The 18,503-nt window shown below is 48.7% G+C and overlaps 1 protein-coding gene across 4 annotated transcripts in view; it reads left to right on the forward strand.

Annotated features, from left to right (window-relative positions):
- Positions 1 to 217: 217 nt before the first annotated feature.
- Positions 218 to 18,503, forward strand: part of RAPGEF3 (Rap guanine nucleotide exchange factor 3) — a 70,642-nt gene continuing 52,356 nt past the window's right edge. The window contains exons 1-2 of one of the 4 annotated variants that reach the window (XM_035101408.2): positions 218 to 668; positions 1,378 to 1,596. In XM_035101408.2, the coding sequence (XP_034957299.1) occupies positions 561 to 668; positions 1,378 to 1,596 (327 nt within the window). In that variant the 5' untranslated portion in view covers positions 218 to 560. The other 3 variants (XM_035101416.2, XM_060272134.1, XM_060272135.1) reach the window with 3 other exon arrangements.

The following is an 18,503-nucleotide window of genomic DNA, read 5'->3' on the forward strand; positions in this document are numbered from 1 at the left end:
CTTGGGCCGGCCCTTGTAGGAGGGCGTTGGTGCCCGTTTATTTGCTGCTTTCTGAAGGCTGCCGAGGAGCTGGTCCGGCTGCTTCGATCTCCTCCAGACTCGCTTTACCCGAAACGTTGCTGCCTGCCGCCCTGCCAGGTCCCTTCCCCAGCCCCGAGTGGGGTGGCGCGGGTGGAGGGGCGTGGCGCTCCCGGCCTCCGCGAGCGCCTTTTGCAGCCCAGAGCTTCCGGGCGCCGCGCCAGGCGCTCTCCTGCCTGCCTGCAGCCTCGGCGGCGCGTTGTCGCGCTCTTGCTCGCCGTGCTGGCGGAGAGGGAAGGCGCCGCTGCCGGAGCCCTCGCTCTCCCTTCTGGGCACGGCGGGCGGGCGAGTGTGGGACCAGGAAGCCCAGAGCAAGATCCTGGTGGCGGCTTCTGCTCCAGCGCCAGCGGGTGGGGGGGGCGCGCGTGTCTAAGCGGGCCAGCCGGCCAGTGCTGTTTGCGTAAAGCGCGCACCGGCTCCGAAAAAACCGTCGCTTCCAATGGGTTCCGCGTTGGCTTCCTCGGGGCTTCTCCTGCCCGAGGATGGTTCGGCTCGCCTCTTTTCCCCGTAAGGTCATCCATCCGGGCCCCCAAGATAGCGCCCCCACTCTGGACAGGCTTCTCCAGGCGGGCCGAGTAGGGGGCATGAAGGTGAGTGCGTGGCGCCCGAGGGAGGTTACCTGTTTGCGACAGGTGGGGTGAGGCGGGCTTGGCAGCGCCTCAGATGGATGTGCGGGCGCTGAGCTATAAGCAGCTGAGTTAAAAGCCTGCGAGAAGTGGCATCAGCAGAGGGGAAGCCGCAGAAACAACCCACCTCGTGACACCTCCAACCAAGGTTAACGGATTTATGATGGCCACAAGCTTTTGCGGACCAGAGTCCATGGAAGAACGACGAAACGGCACCACTTTTGCCAGATGCCCGGCGCAGCCACCATCCATATTGGCTAGCAGATGAATGAGCCATGAGAACGGAGGCATGCTAGAGTTACCATCTGTGAGCCAGGGAGTCCTGAATTCAAATGTCACCCTTAATATCGCTTAAGTGGTAGCCTTAGGGAAGGAAAACTGCTCTTACCTTCAGTCCCTGGAGTTAAGCATTTTCACCCACCTTGCAGGTTTGTTGTTAGGTTAACCTTGCAGGGTTGTTGTTGATTGTTGACAGTGCCAGCAACGTGCTTTAAGCACCCTGGAGTGCTGTGATATTGCAGTAATAACAACAATATTAGAGTACTGCTTTTGGGGGACAGAGGAACTCATAAGAAGCACAGTCCTCCCATTGCACAGCAGGCAGAATGCAGAATGCAGCATGAGCAAATTGCTTTTTATTTTATTTTCTCACCGCTTCCCTTTGCTCCCCAAGGTGGCATGGAGGGGACAGGGAAGAAGGTGGAATGTTGGGCTTCTGCCTGGTGACATCACAGACTTGCCCCAGCTCCCCAAGGGGCTCATGGATCCCATCCCAGAAGAAAGTCTTCTCGAAGTGATTTGGAAAAAGATGCACTTGTTCCGCAGCTACAGCTATCAGATCCAGCTGGAGGGGCAGGTGGGCAGTGCCCCCAGGATCCAGGGGATCCGATGGGTGAGTACCGATGCTCTGCAGCTGGATGGTGCGTCTCAACAGGTGGTTTTTGTTGTGACTGGGTAGGCAGGTGGCTCTGAATGACAGGGAGGCTTCTCCTGACCTCACATGAGCATGTGGAGCCAGCCAGGATAAGCTACCTGTTTGTCATTATGCCCAGAGCTGGTTTTGCAGGCTGCTGTGAGTCAATGTGATAGCAAAACCACTGGCACAAACAGGGCCAGGGTTCAGCATGTTCTTGGCTCCAGAAAAGACATGAAGCCATTTTCCATAACCGGAATCTCTCTCTCTCTCTCTCTCTCTCTCTCTCTCTCTCTCTCTCTGTGTGTGTGTGTGTGTCTGTGTGTAACCTTTTAGCACACGGTTGACAAATACTCTCTCAAGTGTGTCCCGACCAGCGTTCGTAGCACCCGGCCAGTCCACTTTACTTCTTTGGTTGCAATTGTTTTCAGTGCTGTACTTTGCAGAAGTTGTGTTGGCACTGGCTTTGCTCGGTTTGTCTGTTTCCACACACACCCTTTCTAATACTGTAGTGGCAATGTAGCAAATGGTTAAAGCCACTCTGCATGCAATCTTTGTTTTTCACATTTGTACTTTACCTTCTTCCAAGGAGCTCAGTTAATCTGCATTGTATCTCCGACAGGAGATTAAATAATATGTGTGTGATTGACCCAATCTCTGCACACGTCTGTATATGTCTACTCAGAAGTAAGTCCCACTGAGTTCAAAGAGACTTGCTCCCAAGTAAGTAGGGACAGATGCCAACCCCAAGGAATTTTGTCAGAGATGTAAGCCCTGTTGAGGTCTATTCTCTACTGCCCCATAGGTTTTGGAGTTCTAGAATTCCTACATGGAGGGCACATTATTATTATCATTATTATTATTATTATTATTTATAATAATTTATTTAGAGTTTCTGAGTATGCAAAGTGCTCTGCGTACCAGCTCAGTAATATGCAAAACCACCATGTAAGCTAGGCCAGTATTACCCATACTGTAGATTGCACTAGTCTAGGAATGAGCATGCTAATGCATGTGGAGATCATAAGACAATCCTGCATACGGGTAGAAGCTGTGCTGTGTGTATACCTATTCAGAAGCATCAACAGGATAAATGTTTAGGTATAGGAGCAAATGTGTCCTTTGGGTCCTTAAGCCATGGGATCCCTTGCATTCACATACAAACCATGCTGGATCATTCTCACACAAACTGCTAAACATCTCCAACCCACAATGAAAATCATTAGAGTTTAGTTGTTTTGAGGTGGATCAAGACTGCTTATTCCTACCTTCATCAATATCTAATTACAGATGAGATTGCTTACTCCCATAGATGTGCACATATGAAATCTGCTACGGTACCTTCCACTGAATTTAGATTCCTTTAAAAAGAAATCATTCATTCATTTTTTTAAAGAGTTCTAGCTTTATACTAGTGTAGTATCTATAAATCAGGCAGTCAGTTGCATGGATTGAACCAGAGAGATAACACATGGTTTTGTTCTTTAAAGCCTGCATCCAACACCATTGGGCTACTTTATATCTGTTTGTGTGAAAACATACTGTAGTTTGAAACGTAATCTTCACTAGAAAATAAAAGCTGGGATTCCCAGGAATCTGGGGCGGATCAATGAGTCATGGGGTTCATGAACAGCCTTACATCTTGCAATCCTTTGCTTCTGATCATAGAATTACAGAGTTGGAAGGGACCCCGAGGGTCATCTAGTCCAACCTCCTGCAATGCAGGACTCTCAACACACGGTTCCCCATTCAATTTGGAGCCATCCCGGACCCCCTTAGCTTTGCAAATGTGCTGGCAGTTTTTTAAAATTGTTGTACCACTGTTCATTGCCGTGCTACATCTGGACCAAATGAGATTCCCACTTATTGCTAACTGGTCTACTCCACCATCCACCCCTTTGAGATGATGGGTTCCTTTCCTGGTTCTCTGGAGGAAGCAAGCAATCAGTGTCAAGTTATAACAAGCAAAAGTCACTTTTTTCCCCCTCTTATATTTTAGTGCTAACAGGCAAGGATGACACTCCCTGCCCCCAGGACTCCAGCTTAAATGCTGCTGTTTTTTAAACATACCCTTTAGTCTCTAGAATTTGGGAAGTTAATAATAGACTTATAGAAGAAATGGGACAGTGACAAAATCTTGTCCCCATGGCCTCTCCCTCTTGGAATGTATTGGGAAAGGACCCTGTCTTGGATGACTTTGGGCCAAACCTTGTCGCTTGGCCAACCCTCTTTGCATTGTCATAAGGCAAAAACTTGTGAGCTGATCTCCTTGGAGGAAGGGTGGGATACCAATTTCTAACAAGCAAAAAAATAAATGCAGCCAATAGCTTGCATCTGACCAGTATGTGAGAGCACTTGAGCTTGCTTTCTGAAAATAAGAGTCTTCCTTTGTAATCCAAGAGATGAGAAGACAGGGTGTCAATACCCAGCGGTGAAAGACAAGCACTTGGTACATGCTCAGAAGTACTCCCACACTTTGTTATCATTTCCAAAGCTGTTTTAGCAGACCAAGGTTTTCACCTTGGTATGAAGGCAACCAGGAGTGGACTATGGTTCAATTTATGTATTTCTTTAATTTATATCCCACTTTTTCTCCAAGGAACTCAAAGTGGCATACATGCTTCTCCACCTTCCTCATTCGATCCCCACAACAACCCTGTGAGGTAGGCACGGCTGAGAGGCAACGTCTGACCCAAGGTCCCCCAGTGAGCTTCATGGCCAAGTGGGGATTTGAACCCTGGTCTCCCAAGTCCTAGTCCAGCACTGTAGCACACTGGCTGTCAATGAAGCCGTGCAGCATACGTCAAACACTTGGAAGCAGACAGATCCTCAAATCCCTGAGTTTTAAGAAGTTGTTCCAAAACCAAGCAAACAGTCCTCATTCCACACAAGCCTGCATGATCACCAACCCAGTCCACCATACAATCAAACCCAGAGGAAGGAGGCTCCCCAGGGGAATTCTGGACTGTTCTCTTTGGTATGAGGAAGGGCGATGGCCTTTTGGGGACAGAAGTAGCCAAACATAGCCAGGAAGAAAACAGCAGGCCCCAGGTTTGGCTGGCTGCCCGTGCAGGCCGGATTTCTGGCGACAGGCAGGCTCTCTTCTCCCTGCGGCCACGGGCAGGAAAGTGGGGGAGGTGAAAGCCCCTTAGGAAGCTGCTTGGATGCTCAGAGCTGGCACTGCCTGACTGGAAGAACAGCTGTCCTGATCAACAACACAAGGGCTGTGGTGGTCGGGGAAGAGTCTTGCCAAGGGTGGGGATGTAAACAGTGGGATACCCCAAGGACACAATTGGAGCTGGTGCTGTTTTAACTTGCTTGCAACTTGCTTCTATTAGGAATTCAGAGAGGTGAGGAAGGCAGGCGCTAGTGGGCAGGGTGCTGGAGCTTGGGGGTGCTGCCTTCGGAAGACAGAATCCAGCCGCTCACTGCAGTAAGTGGGAGCAGCAATGAATGCAGCTTATCAGCTGTGTAATCCTGGGAATCTGGGAATGTTATTTTGTAAGGGCTAAAGGTGAACTCTTATAGGATAGGAACCAAAGGTAGAAACAACTTCAGATTGTGCTTGTTTCCTACAGCAGCTAAGAGCCAAGTACCTGGTTCATCTATTTCCTTTTCCATGAGTAAATGCAGCAGTTTGCCTTTTGGAAGGTCTATAGCTAAGAGCGCATGCGTTTCATTCTGACGGCCCTGGGATCAGCCCCTGCCATATCTAGTTAAAGGATTGATGTAGCAGGTGAAGGGAAAGACCCTCTCTGCCTCAGACCCCTGGAGAGCTGCTGCCAGTCAGACTGGACAATATTGGGTTGACCTGAAGTCTGACCTGATGTAAAACAGCTTTCCATGTTCCACGAAGCCTCAGACCCCCTTTATATGCAAAATAAGACCAGCCCGCCTTGCAGGAATGTTGTAAAGATTCACCAGCACTCCTGCTGTGATTTAGAATCTGCACAAGGTGATACAGGGCTCAGCTCTGCAGTAGGTTTTCTGGATATTGTGAGGGCACAGCTGCTACCTGTTACTTTCACTCCTCCCAAGCAGCAGCTGGTGTGGCTGGGTTTGTATGAGGCAATGCTAGTGTGGTGTAGTGGTTAAGAGCGGTAGACTCATAATCTGGGGAACTGGGTTCGCGCCTCGGCTCCTCTGCATGCAGACCTTGGGCTAGTCACACTTCTTTGAAGTCTCTCAGCCCCACCCACCTCACGGAGTGTTTGTTGTGGGGGAGGAAGGGAAAGGAGAATGTTAGCCGCTTTGAGACTCCTTCGGGTAGTGATAAAGTGGGATATCAAATCCAAACGCTGCCTCCTCCTCCTCCTCCTCTTCCTAGATGCAACAACATCTTTATCCACTAGTTGACACCTAGATTTTCCTATGTAGAGAATTAGGGTGTGTTTATGAAGGAGCCTTCAGTCATTTTGAGACCTCATCTCATTACTTGAGTCTGAAATGGTTACAGTCTGATTATCACCCCACCTGTTGTTGGTGACCACTAGTCCTCTTTAGTACCATGAGGATAAAAGGAGCCCATCTTTCAGGACTGCTGTGTGAGGATGAAGAAGAGCCAAGCTTAAGGAATCCAGATACAAACGAAGAGACTGCTCTTGCACCTTTAATAGTTGTGTTGGAATTTAAGCAGGTGTAGCAGGCATGACAAGCTACACCTGTTGAGATTTCTTCTTCCACACAACTATTAAAGGTTCAGGAGGCCCCTGGCCAGCGCAGCTGAAATACACATTATATTTGATGTGGACAGGCTCCCATCTTTGCCTCGTGGGAGTTTAAAGACGCTCTTGCTGACATGTAGAAAAAGCTGGATAGCAATCAGATGCGTAGGCAAGGAGGAGCCGGTGTGTCTTGTGCTTTCTGCTTCTCTCAATTGATAGCCCGTCTCAGCAGAGAACAGTGCAATCCTCTGCATGTTTATTCCGAAAGTGTGCCTATGACAGCTCTGTTGGTGGAGCGTGAGACTCTTAATCTCAGGAACATGGGTTCGAGCCCCATGTCGGGCAAAAGATTCCTGCATTGCAGAGGGTTGGACTACATAACCCTCATGTTCCCTTCCAACACTACAATTCTAGGATTCTAGGAATGCAATCACCAAGGAAGAAGATGAGCAATGGTCAAAGCAACCAGCCCAAATGTGCCTGAATGTGTGGTGATGATCCTTTCCAGCTTTCTCTGCATGCACTGCGTTCAGACCCATGCGTGGATGATGGGCTGCCTTCGGATTGGTGAGTCACAGTTGGGCAGGTGTGTGGTGAGGATACAGGCAGCTGTTTCATGCCAAGTCATCCCAATTCAGGGCCACAAGCAGAGGTCTTCCCCAGCTCTGCTACCAGAAATAATTTTAGCCACAGAATGTCATGTTAGGTATTGATGCCAAGCATGTACTCTGCCACTGAGTTATGGCTCCTGGCACTATGGCAAACCTGTTCCTAGAATTTGCTACTACAGATGGCCTGTGACATTCTCAGGGTCCCATAGAGGCCCAGAGGGTGATGAGATCAGCTACTCTGCTAAGTCTAGGTAAAGGGGCCCCTGTCTATCATGGCCAGTCGTGTCCGACTCTGGGGTTGTGGCGCTCATCTCGCTCTATAGGCTGAGGGAGCTGGCGTTTGTTCACAGACAGCTTCTGGGTCATGTGGCCAGCATGACAAAGCCACTTCTGGTGAACCAGAGCAGCGCACAGAAACACTGTTTACCTTCCCGCCAGAGCGGTCCCTATTTATCTACTTGCACTTTGATGTGCTTTCAAACTGCTAGGTGGGCAGGAGCTGGGACTGAGCAATGGGAGCTCACCCCGTTGCAGGGATTCGAACCGCCGACCTTCTGATCAGCAAGCCCTAGACTCTGTGGTTTAACCCACAGCGCCACCTGGGTCCCCTGCTAAGTCTAGAGGTCCCTTAATGGTCCTCGCAATACAGTCCTGCCACCACCTACTGAGTCATAGCGGGCAAAAGGGTCCTCTCTCTATATTGTTGTTTGAATATCTCCACACTAGACATGTGGGATGGGATACATCAACCTTGTAATCAGCCTAGGCTAGAACACTGACATTTAAAACAGTAAACATGTATTTATTTCTAGAATATAGTTCCTAGAACAAGTAGCCATTTCATTCAGAATACTAAAAGAGGAGTTCAAATATTCTCACCCAGCCTTCCCTGCTTGGTGACTTCCAAATGTTGTTGGACTCCAAATCCCATCAGTCCCGGCAAGCATGGCCTAGGGCAGGCACCCCCAAACTCGGCCCTCCAGATGTTGTTCGACTACAATTCCCATCATCCCTGACCACTGGTCCTGTTAGCTAGGGATGATAGGAGGTGTAGTCCCAACACATCTGGAGGGCCAAGTTTGGGAATGCCTGGCCTAGGGGGTCAGGGATGATGGGAATTGGAGTCGAACAACATCTGGAAGGCACTGGCTTGAGGAAGGCTGCCCTTACCTCACATAGCAAACCCTGAAAAAGCTACCTTGACTTAGGCTTTCATAATCCCTCCCATCTCATTCGCTGGTCACCTCCAGTCCTGGCTTTGTGGGAGGCATTCAGCTGCACAGAGGAAATTTACCATTAAAGTGGATTGCAGTGTTCTGGTGCAACAAATCCACATTAAAAACAAAAACCCACAACAGACTTTCTTGCCATTAGGAAAGTGACCAGTGGACTGCACTAAAAAGTGTGGGATAAACTGATTAATGGGAAGGCATGTAGCTACCGTGCAAGCAAACCAAAGCGAGTGCTCATTGTTGCATAACCACCACATAAGTAAACCAAATGCTCAGTGAATACACAGGGTATCATCTAACCTTGTGTGTAAGCTTTGTGCAAGTGAATGAGGGTGAATGCTCAATGAACAGGTCTTTTGGATGAGCTCTCTTTGTCCTCCCTTCTTCCCTCTCTGTTTCTGCCTCGCTCTTTCCCAGCAGCCTTCAACTGTCATTCTTGAGAGACACTGTCCACCTGTCACTCACTCTAACTCCAGCCCACATTCCATCACACTGGCCTGCTGTCAAACACCCTTCTGCTCCCTCTTCCGTTACACTGCCCATGTGGGACAGGATCTTTTGTTTCTCACATGTGCACCCACTCGCACTCTGCACACAGAACACTTGCATGCCAAGGATTAAACTAGCGTAGAACTAGGACCACTAAGAGGGGTCCTGCTGCACTGGGGACAAAGGCCCACTGACTTACGTTCTCTACTTTTTATGTGACTGTGGGAATCTGTCGCCTGGCCAGCCCTTCCATTTCTCTCCCCTACCGCCTAGTCTGTGGTGAAACTGACAGTGTTGGGAAAGGCTTGCCAGTTTTGTAGCTGTCTCATCAGTTCTGTGTGCTTGTCAGGCGTGGGGAAGCTGGTGCCCTCCAAATGTTGAATTAGTCATTCATTTGACTAAGTGGATTTATATAATGCTCAATCACCTGCAATCTCAGTCTAAGTGGTTTTACTGTTGCTGGGCTCCAGCTCCTTTCAATTCCAACCAGCACAGCCAATGGTCAGGGATTATGGGAAATTGTAGGCCAACAATATCTGGAGGCAGGCAGGGTTCCTACACTGGTGTACACATCCCTGCCCTTTTAAAGAAAGGGCCTTTGAAAGAGTCATGGGGAATTGAAAAGGCATTTCCCTAATCTGGTCCGTTTCGTCAGAGAAGTCGCTTGGTAGGCAGGTAGTGCAGAAAATGGAGAGGGGGTGAAGGTTACACACTGTCCACAATGTCACAAAACATGTCATGATGGAATTGTATCTGAGTGAGGCTACAATATATTATGAACCATCATCTGGGGAGGCAAATTGGGGAGTGCCTCGTACCTCACTATTTGAGATGAGCATGGTGACATTTGAAGCACGAAAAGCTTTACTTGTAAACTGAAAGTGGGGGAGAGATTAAAAGGTAAAGGGACCCCTGACCATTATGTCCAGTCGTGACCGACTGGGGTTGCGCGCTCATCTCGCATTATTGACCGAGGGAGCCGGCGTATAGCTTCCAGGTCATGTGGCCAGCATAACAAAGCCGCTTCTGGGGAACCAGAGCAGCACATGGGGAACCAGAGCAGCACATGGAAATGCCGTTTACCTTCCCGCTGTAGTGGTTCCTATTTATCTACTTGCATTTTGACGTGCTTTTGAACCGCTAGGTTGGCAGGAGCTGGGACCAAGCAACGGGAGCTCACCCCGTCACAGGGATTTGAACCGCCGACCTTCTGATCAGCAAGCCCTAGGCTCAGTGGTTTAACCCACAGCGCCACCTGGAAGAGATTACAGAGTGATGATTAAAGCACCTTTAAAGTGCCCGTTTGGCTTTGACCATTGTTGCATCTGAAACCAATGTGCATCTCATGTGGGCTTTGCATTTCATCCCACACAGTCTCAGCCATTGTAGTGGCGCAGCTGGGATCGGCCCATGCGCCATGTCGGATCTTTTACAACAGCCTTTTGTTCTGCTGTTGTTTTCTCACACTTCATAAATGTGCTGACGTAAGTGATTCCGGGTGCTAAAAGTGGCTCCTCTCTTGCCTCTCTGAGTCCACATTCCTGGCTGGTGCCAAATTTGCTCCAAAATGTTTACAGATACTCTGAGGGGGAAGGGTCTGTGGTGGAAAGATAAAGATCAGTGTAGTTGCTTCAAGGGAAGCAGCACTTTGGTTAGACTGGGGGGAAAGGACTAGATGTGTCCTATAGTGGTGGGAATTAAGGAAACATGTTGCAGTGACATTTGGGCTGTGACTATGGTTGTAAAAAGATACTGCTAAAAAGGTCAAATCAGGTGGACAGCATTAGCTTGGGAGAAACCTTTGGTTGGGAAAAGTGGGTCTTTCCATAACGAAAAAGATGGCCAAGTACAGGTGATGTGTTGTCCCAGAAGCTAAATAGCTGTACTGTACATCTTTCTCGAAAGGGTGATGCTATTCTTCTCCCCTTCCTCTGCCTGGGGGTGAAGTCGTGAAAGTCTCTCTCTCTCTCTCTCTCTCTCTCTCTCTCTCTCTCTCTCTCCCCCCCCCCCCCCGCAAAAAACAACAGACTGGCTGTCTCAAAGCTGGTTCTGAAAGTGGTAGAAAGAAGCTATGGCTAAAATGCCCCCAATTGTTGGGGAGCAGGGTCTGTTGGAGTGTTAGTGTTGTGAACCTTCCATTTCAAGGCGAGGTGAGGCAGTGGCCTCTGAGCACCTGGAAGGGGTTGCAGATCAGGCTTTTGAGGAGCTCACCACCTCCTGCCCTTTGTTGCACACTTGGCACCTTCCTCCCTCCCCCACTGCACACCCTCCAGCCACTGTGCTACTACTGCCACTGGTTTGCAGTGGGTGGGTGCGCATGATGGGCGGGCCTGTGACAGAGGGTGAGGCAGCAGGGGGGGGGCAGCATTTCTGTTTTGTCTCTCCCGACAAAACGTTCTGGGCTGGCCCTGTTCCATCTTGTGCCCAGGCTGTATATGTATGCAAACAAAACCTTTTATCACAGAAATACCATAAGTCTCCTGTGACATTTATTCCAAGGGAACCAAACCCATGCCCTAGGCTCATCTTCCGTGTGACAGCCCATTATGTATTTGAAGATGGCTGTCTTATCTCCTCTCAGCCTCTTCTTTTCCAGGCTAAACATTCCCAACTCCCTCAACTGCTTCTCATAAGGCTTGGTTTCTAGACCCTTGAACATCTTGGTTGCCTTCCTCTGAACTTGTCAATATCCTCCTTATATTGTGATGCCCAAAATTGGCCACCATATTCCAGGTGTGGTCTGACCAAGGCAGAATAGAGCAGCACTATGACTTCCCTTTATCTGGACACTATACTTCTGCTGATGTAGCCTATGATAGCATTAGGTTTTTTGCTGTTGCATCACACTGTTGACTCATGTTAAGCAAGACCCCAAGATCCTTTTCATGTGTACTGCTAGTAAGCCAGGAGTGGGGAGCTTGGTTTTTGTGTATTTTTGAGTCAGTTGCCAACTAAATTTGGCCACATGTCTGTACAGAGTGATCTGATTCTTAATTCCTTGGCAAGCAGACGCCTCCTGCTTGGAAACAGGACTGATGGAGTTAATTTCTGAAGCTTCATCCCAGCCTTTTCTAACAGTCTGGCTAAGAAACAGGTCAGACTGGTCCTCTTCTGGCCAAGCTTTGCCCCTAGGGTGTCTGGCATGTGTGGCTACAGAGTAAAATACTACATCTCCAGGATATGGCAGTGAAATAGGATCTGCAGCTTCCAAAATAGCAGAGCCTGCGTCATCTTTTATGAAGTTAGGACCCCTTTCTGCAGCTCCAATGGTCTCAGTAGGCATTCACCTGCCTGACCCCGAGGTAAGGAGAGGGAAAATGGTGCCGCTCTCTGTCTCCCTTGGAATTCTAAATATCTATTTAAAATCTGGCTATTTCCTCGGAAAGAAATACCTCCAGCTGATTTGGCCTAAAGGCACAGCTGGAAAAAAGTGGGTAACTGATGGTGCATTGATAATTACTGGCTACTTCTGTTTTGCTGCGGAATTACTTGTGAAGGCATGAAAGTTCCTCTGCCACCTTATCACATCTGATCAATAATGGTTTGGAAATAAATCAGTGTTGGCTTATCTAGCAGTTGACCATGGTTTTCCCTGCTGGCTGTTTGTTGGTGACTGCAGTGGTTCTAGAGCAAACAGGGTTGGGCCACAGGCCATTGTCAGATGACCTTCACAACTCCATACTCATGGCAAATGGTTAAGGGGGCAGTTGCTGGTTTTTCTTTCTAGCGTGGTAATAAAATGTGACTTGATCTCTACTGAAAATCCAGTGTGAGCCTCATAGAAGTGAAATGCTTCTTTAGCACTGTGGTGTAGTGGTTTGTTTGTGGAATTAGGACCAAGAAGACCAGGTTCAAATTCTCAGTTGTGTCCCAACCTTTTGTGAAGATAAAATGTGGGGATGACAACACTATTTGCTGCCTTGAGGTCCTTGGAGAAAACACAGGAAATAATATATCAACTAAAGTGAACATAAGGGTTATCAAACTTGAAATATACCATTGCCTAATTAAGGTGTCAACTAAGTTTTCTCTTTATTCAAACAAATATACCATTGCCTGCTGAAGAAGCCAGGGAGTCTTCCCTTCCTGCTGTGACCAGGTCTTAAACCCCCTGGTCTCCCAGAACACAGAGAGGAATAAAGAGGGCAGAGGAAAGAAAGACAAGATGAAGGAGCCTCAGGTTGTTCTGAAAGGACCCAGGAGAGGAGTCTTAGAGAGCAGTGGGAAGGCAGGGACCTTCAGTACTTGCAACTGCTTTACTGGGACAAGACCTACTGGAGTTGCTGGGATCACTAGGTCTGAGCTGTTTTGTTTGCATAAAGAGTTAACTTAGTTGACACTGAGTGTTTTATTTCTGACCTGCTCCCGACTCCAGCTCCTGACACTTTGTTTGTGGCTAAGGACTATTCCATGCCTCCTAAATATATTATTCCTTCCAATAGCAAGCTCAGGTGATGAGTGATGATGAAAATGGAGCAAAAGCAGGGTTTTTGAGAAACAAGAGGAATTTATTAGCATGCCCTGAGCAGGCATGCAGTAATAAGAAAGAGAACAAACCCCAAGCTTTTCAGGAAAAACAAGCTAAGGGGCCAACAAATAGCCCAGTATGGGGGGGTGGGGTGTAAAACCTGGCAAGGAGCTTTGTTGGGGAATGGAATGCATTGCTTGAGCACCTTACAACTAATAGTGTTGCAGAGAAGGGCCAGTCTGGTTGGCAGGAACCCTGTACAGGAACACTCCACAACATGGTGAGGATACACTGCAATCTTATGTTGAAGGTCCAACATGTTGCAAATAATTTTGATCATCTTGGCCTCAAACAGGAGTTAGTTTCTCTGCACTGCAGATGCCCCCCCCCCAAGATGCTGAGGACCAACATAAGCACTAGCATGCGCATGGGTGGATTAATTTTTCTGGCAGATATGTGGTCTGGGACAATGTGAAGGTGCTCATAAGCTTTGGAAAGGGCTGGTCCAGCTGCACATCAGTTGGGAGGGTGACTCACCTGTGTTTCTGGGCCTAATCCGCTCGCCTTTTAAACATTATCTTGGCAAAGCAGGAGGTGGCACAAGGCCCCTGGCACGAATGCTTGGCACGCCTGCCCAGCTGATGTAACAGCTTCTGAGATTGCAGATTAGGCCGGCTTCTTTCACAGAGCTACAGTGATTACAAGGAGTTGCAGTGATTACAGCAATCAGCCGTCTTCACCCTTTTCAGGGTTGGGATCCATGTTTAATGTCCTAGAGCAGGCATGTCAAACCTGCGGCCCTCCAGATGTTTTGGCCTACAACTCCCATGATCCCTAGCTAGCAGGACCAGTGGTTGGGGAAGATGGGAATTGTAGTCCAAAACATCTGGAGGGCCGCAGGTTTGACATGCCTGTCCTAGAGTGTCAAATATGTTATAGATTTGGGGGGACCCCCCAAAAAACCCTAGAAAGTAATAAATGGTAGGATTTTGATTATTTGGAGTATTGTAGGGAAGATTGGAGGTCAGTGGAAAAGTACAGACTAAGCTTCCTTTCCGAGTCATAGAATCATAGAATCGTAGAGTTGGAAGAGACCACAAGGGCCATCCAGTCCAACCCTCTGCCAAGCAGGAAACACCATCAAAGCATTCTTGACATATGCCTGTCAAGCCTCTGCTTAAAGACCTCCAAAGAAGGAGACTCCACCACACTCCTTGGTAGCAAATTCCACTGCCGAACAGCTCTTACTGTCAGGAAGTTCTTCCTAATGTTGAGGTGGAATCTTCTTTCTTGTAGTTTGAATCCATTGCTCCGTGTCCGCTTCTCTGGAGCAGCAGTAAACAACCTCCCTCCCTCCTCTATATGACATCCTTTTATATATTTGAACATGGCTATCATATCACCCCTTAACCTTCTCTTCTCCAGGCTAAACATACCCAGCTCCCTAAGCCGTTCCTCATAAGGCATCGTTTCCAGGCCTTTGACCATTTTCGTTGCCCTCTTCTGGACACATTCCAGCTTGTCAATATCCTTCTTGAACTGTGGTGCCCAGAACTGGACACAGTACTCCAGGTGAGGTCTAACCAGAGCAGAGTCAGGGCCTCACCTGGGATAGAAGCATCAACATGACAACATGGCATCTTTGGGGCTCCTTAGTCCCCACCTCCTTTTTCTGATGCTCCTAGCAGAGCAAGGGGGCTGGCTCTAGCTTCCATTTTAATTCCCCCCCCCCCAAGCAACATTACATTGAGGCCATTGTGAGAAAGTGAACTTGAGGTTAGACCCGCAAACCATGCTGTGCTACTTGGAGCACGGTTGCCTCTAGAGATCCACCCACCAACAGAGGAGACCCGCCAGATAGTGCCCTAGTCTCTTCAAACCTGGAGCTGGCCCTACCTAAGGACTGAGGAGAGATGCAGCAGAAAGTGGAGTGCAGGGGAGCAGGTGCGCAGTTGGTTGCAGGTCCTACATTGGAGAGGATGCTCCCTTGTGTGAAGGAATGTCAGAGGACTGTTCTCTGCTTGAGGAGGTCCTCTCCTTGAGGTGCTCTGTGGTCCAGCTCCAGTTAAATACAAGGAATCCTAGGATGGGAGAAAGTTGCCCATCAACAACTACGGTAACTCCACCCAGAACATCTGACAGACCAGGCAGACAGGCCACCTGGCCACAGCCTGCTCCACTATGGCAAGATGCTTTAAAAAAAAAAGGGGGGGAGACAGCAATTACTGTATTGGCTCGAATATAAGCTGCACTCCCCCCCCCAAAAAAATTCTGACCATCAAAAGTTATGGCTTATGTTCACGACCTTATAGTGTGGCTTATATTCACGACCTGATAGGCAGCAATGCGACGCAACTCCCCCCCCCCCAAAAAAACAGCCCACGAGTGGAGGCTACTGGCAAAGGAGGGGAGGCTACTGGCAAAGCCGCGTGGCTTCCTCCCCAGAGAGCAGCGTGGGGCAACCACACGCAGCCCACCCGCCGCTCCCAAGCCTCCCCTGAGCCACCGAAAAGGAGGAAGGGGGGAAGGCCACTATTCTATGCAAAGATTATGTGAATATGAGTTGGGAATATGTGTCCTTTTCCAGGAGGGAGATGTATTTCCTCTTTTGGGGGTAATATGTGAGTGGCTACCAAAGCACCTGTCCTGATGAGATCTTAGCAGGATGGGCCTTTTTCAGGTGGAATAGTGGCGCTGTGGGTTAAACCACTGAGCCTAGGGCTTGCTGATCAGAAGGTCGGCGGTTCGAATCCCTGTGACAGGGTCAGCTCCCGTTGCTTGGTCCCAGCTCCTGCCAAAAGCACGTCAAAATGCAAGTAGATAAATAGGAACCGCTATAGCGGGAAGGTAAACGGCGTTTCCATGTGCTGCTCTGGTTTGCCAGAAGCGGCTTTGTCATGCTGGCCACATGACCTGGAAGCTATACGGCGGCTCCCTCGGCCAATAATGCGAGATGAGCGCGCAACCCCAGAGTCGGTCACAACTGGACCTAATGGTCAGGGGTCCCTTTACCTTTACCTACTGGTTATCTATGGATAACCAAGCTGACCTCTGGCTGTGTAAAGGTGTAGGGAAGATAAAAGAGGACCAAGGGGGGCAGGTGGGAATTGGAACCTATGGGGAGGAGCTATGCATATATTTAGCATATTTATTACTAGCCCTTTACGAAAGATGTCAGGGTCGGGTACAACCGTAGTTAACCTTTTCAGACCTGGGATTCACCTTTAGCCCAAACATGCATTTGGAACCCATTAATTAAGTTTTTGTGTCACATCTGCATGGTGCTGCTGCTGTGACAATCCACCTTGGATCAGGCCCTGACCCGCCAGTTGAAAACCAGTGGGTTACAATGGAACGAACACAATAAAATGCAGTAGATAAACAATTAGAACGACAAACAAACCAATAAAAACATTTGCAGAAAGGAAACAATCATTGCACCCAGGTGCTAAAAGCCTGGGTGAAAAGGTACGCCTTTGTGTGTTTTTTTGGAAACCCCCAGTGGTGGGGGCCAGCTGTACATCAAGGGGCAAGGAGTTCCAAAGTCTGGGGGTCATCACAATGCACTCTGCTTTATGCACTACCGGGCAGGTGAAAGATATCAGCATCAATTAGCTAAGCTCTTAGGGACGAAGCCATTTATTTTTCTGCCTGCTTTTTGATGCGTGAGGATATTGCTTCAGGGAAAGGCAGGGAAGTGACTTTCTGGGTGTCTCACTCTGGCATCGGCAAGCTCTTCTGATCTCTGGGTTGCAAGCAAGGCAATGTGATGAGGCTTCGGCAGAATGTGGGGCCTCCCTGGCTGCCTGCCTGCTGGGCTCAGTTGCTGAAGCCTGTTGGGTGTTTCTTCCCTTACCTGCCGAGTCTGGACTGGAGGCATTCCTCCAACTCCTGACAGATGGCAGCCCTTGTCATATTTGCCGTGTAAACACGCCAAGGGGCGCGGTGCTGTTTGTACTCCACAGCTGGGGAAATGAGGAGCCCTGGAGAACTGGCAAGAGACCTTGGGAAGGGAGGCTGCCTTCCTGAGACTCAGGGCATTTCTGAGAACCAAGAGAGCAGCCGCTGCTGCATGGTCTGCCCACTCCCTCTGATCTCAAATGTGTTGATTTTAGAAAGGTGCTAAAATAGGGCCTGATGGTACTGTGGCGGCAGTGGTGGATTTACCTATAAGCTAAGCAAGCTATAGCTTAGGCTCCCCCTCTCTTGCCCCCCCTCCAAATTAAAGGAAGAAAAACTGGATGCACATTTCCAAAATATAAGATAAAAAACAAATTACTTTGACACCAAATTGGGAGGGGTGGCTAATACTCCAGAGGACAGGGTGACACTTCAAAATGACCTTAACAGATTAGACAACTGGGCCAAAGCAAACAAGATGAATTTTAACAAGGAGAAATGTAAAGTACTACACTTGGGCAAAAAAAAATGAAAGGCACAAATGCAGGATGGGAGACACCTGCCTTGAGAGCAGAGTGAAAAGGATCTAGGAGTCTTGGTAGACCACAAACTCGACATGAGTCAACAGTGTGATGCAGCAGCTAAAAAAGCCAATGCAATTCTGGGCTGCATCAATAGGAGTATAGCATCTAGATCAAGGGAAGTAATAGTACCACTGTATTCTGCTCTGGTCAGACCTCACCTGGAGTACTGTGTCTAGTTCTGAGCACCACAGTTCAACAAGGATACTGACAAGCTGGAATGTGTCCAGAGGAGGGCAACCAAACTGGTCAAAGGCCTGGAAATGATGCCTTATGAGGAATGGCTTAGGGAGCTGGGTATGTTTAGCCTGGGGAAGAGAAGGTTAAGGGGTGATATGATAGCCATGTTCAAATATATAAAAGGATGTCATATAGAGGAGGGTGAAAGGTAGTTTTCTGCTGCTCCAGAGAAGCGGACACGGAGCAATGGATTCAAGCTACAAGAAAGAAGATTCCACCTAAACATTAGGAAGAACTTCCTGACAGCAAGAGCTGTTCAACAGTGGAATTTGCTGCCAAGGAGTGTGGTGGAGTCTCCTTCTTTGGAGGTCTTTAAGCAGAGGCTTGACAGCCATCTGTCAGGAATGCTTTGATGGTGTTTCCTGCTTGGCAGGGAGTTGGACTGGATGGCCCTTGTGGTCTCTTCCAACTCTATGATTCTAGGATAAAATACATATTTTGTTATGTGCAAATGGCTTTAGATACCTATTAGGTCCATAGATTACCATATAACATATAGGTAAAGGTAAAGGAACCCCTGACCATCAGGTCCAGTCGTGTCCGACTCTGGGGTTGCGGCGCTCATCTTGCTCTATAGGCCGAGGGAGCTGGCGTTTGTCCGCAGACAGCTTCCGGGTCATGTGGCCAGCATGACAAAGCTGCTTCTAGTGAACCAGAGCAGCGCACGGAAACACCGTTTACCTTCTCGCCGGAGCGGCCCC

This window comes from Zootoca vivipara, chromosome 2 (genome assembly GCF_963506605.1).
Source record: "Zootoca vivipara chromosome 2, rZooViv1.1, whole genome shotgun sequence".
Classification (NCBI taxonomy): Eukaryota; Metazoa; Chordata; class Lepidosauria; order Squamata; family Lacertidae; genus Zootoca; species Zootoca vivipara.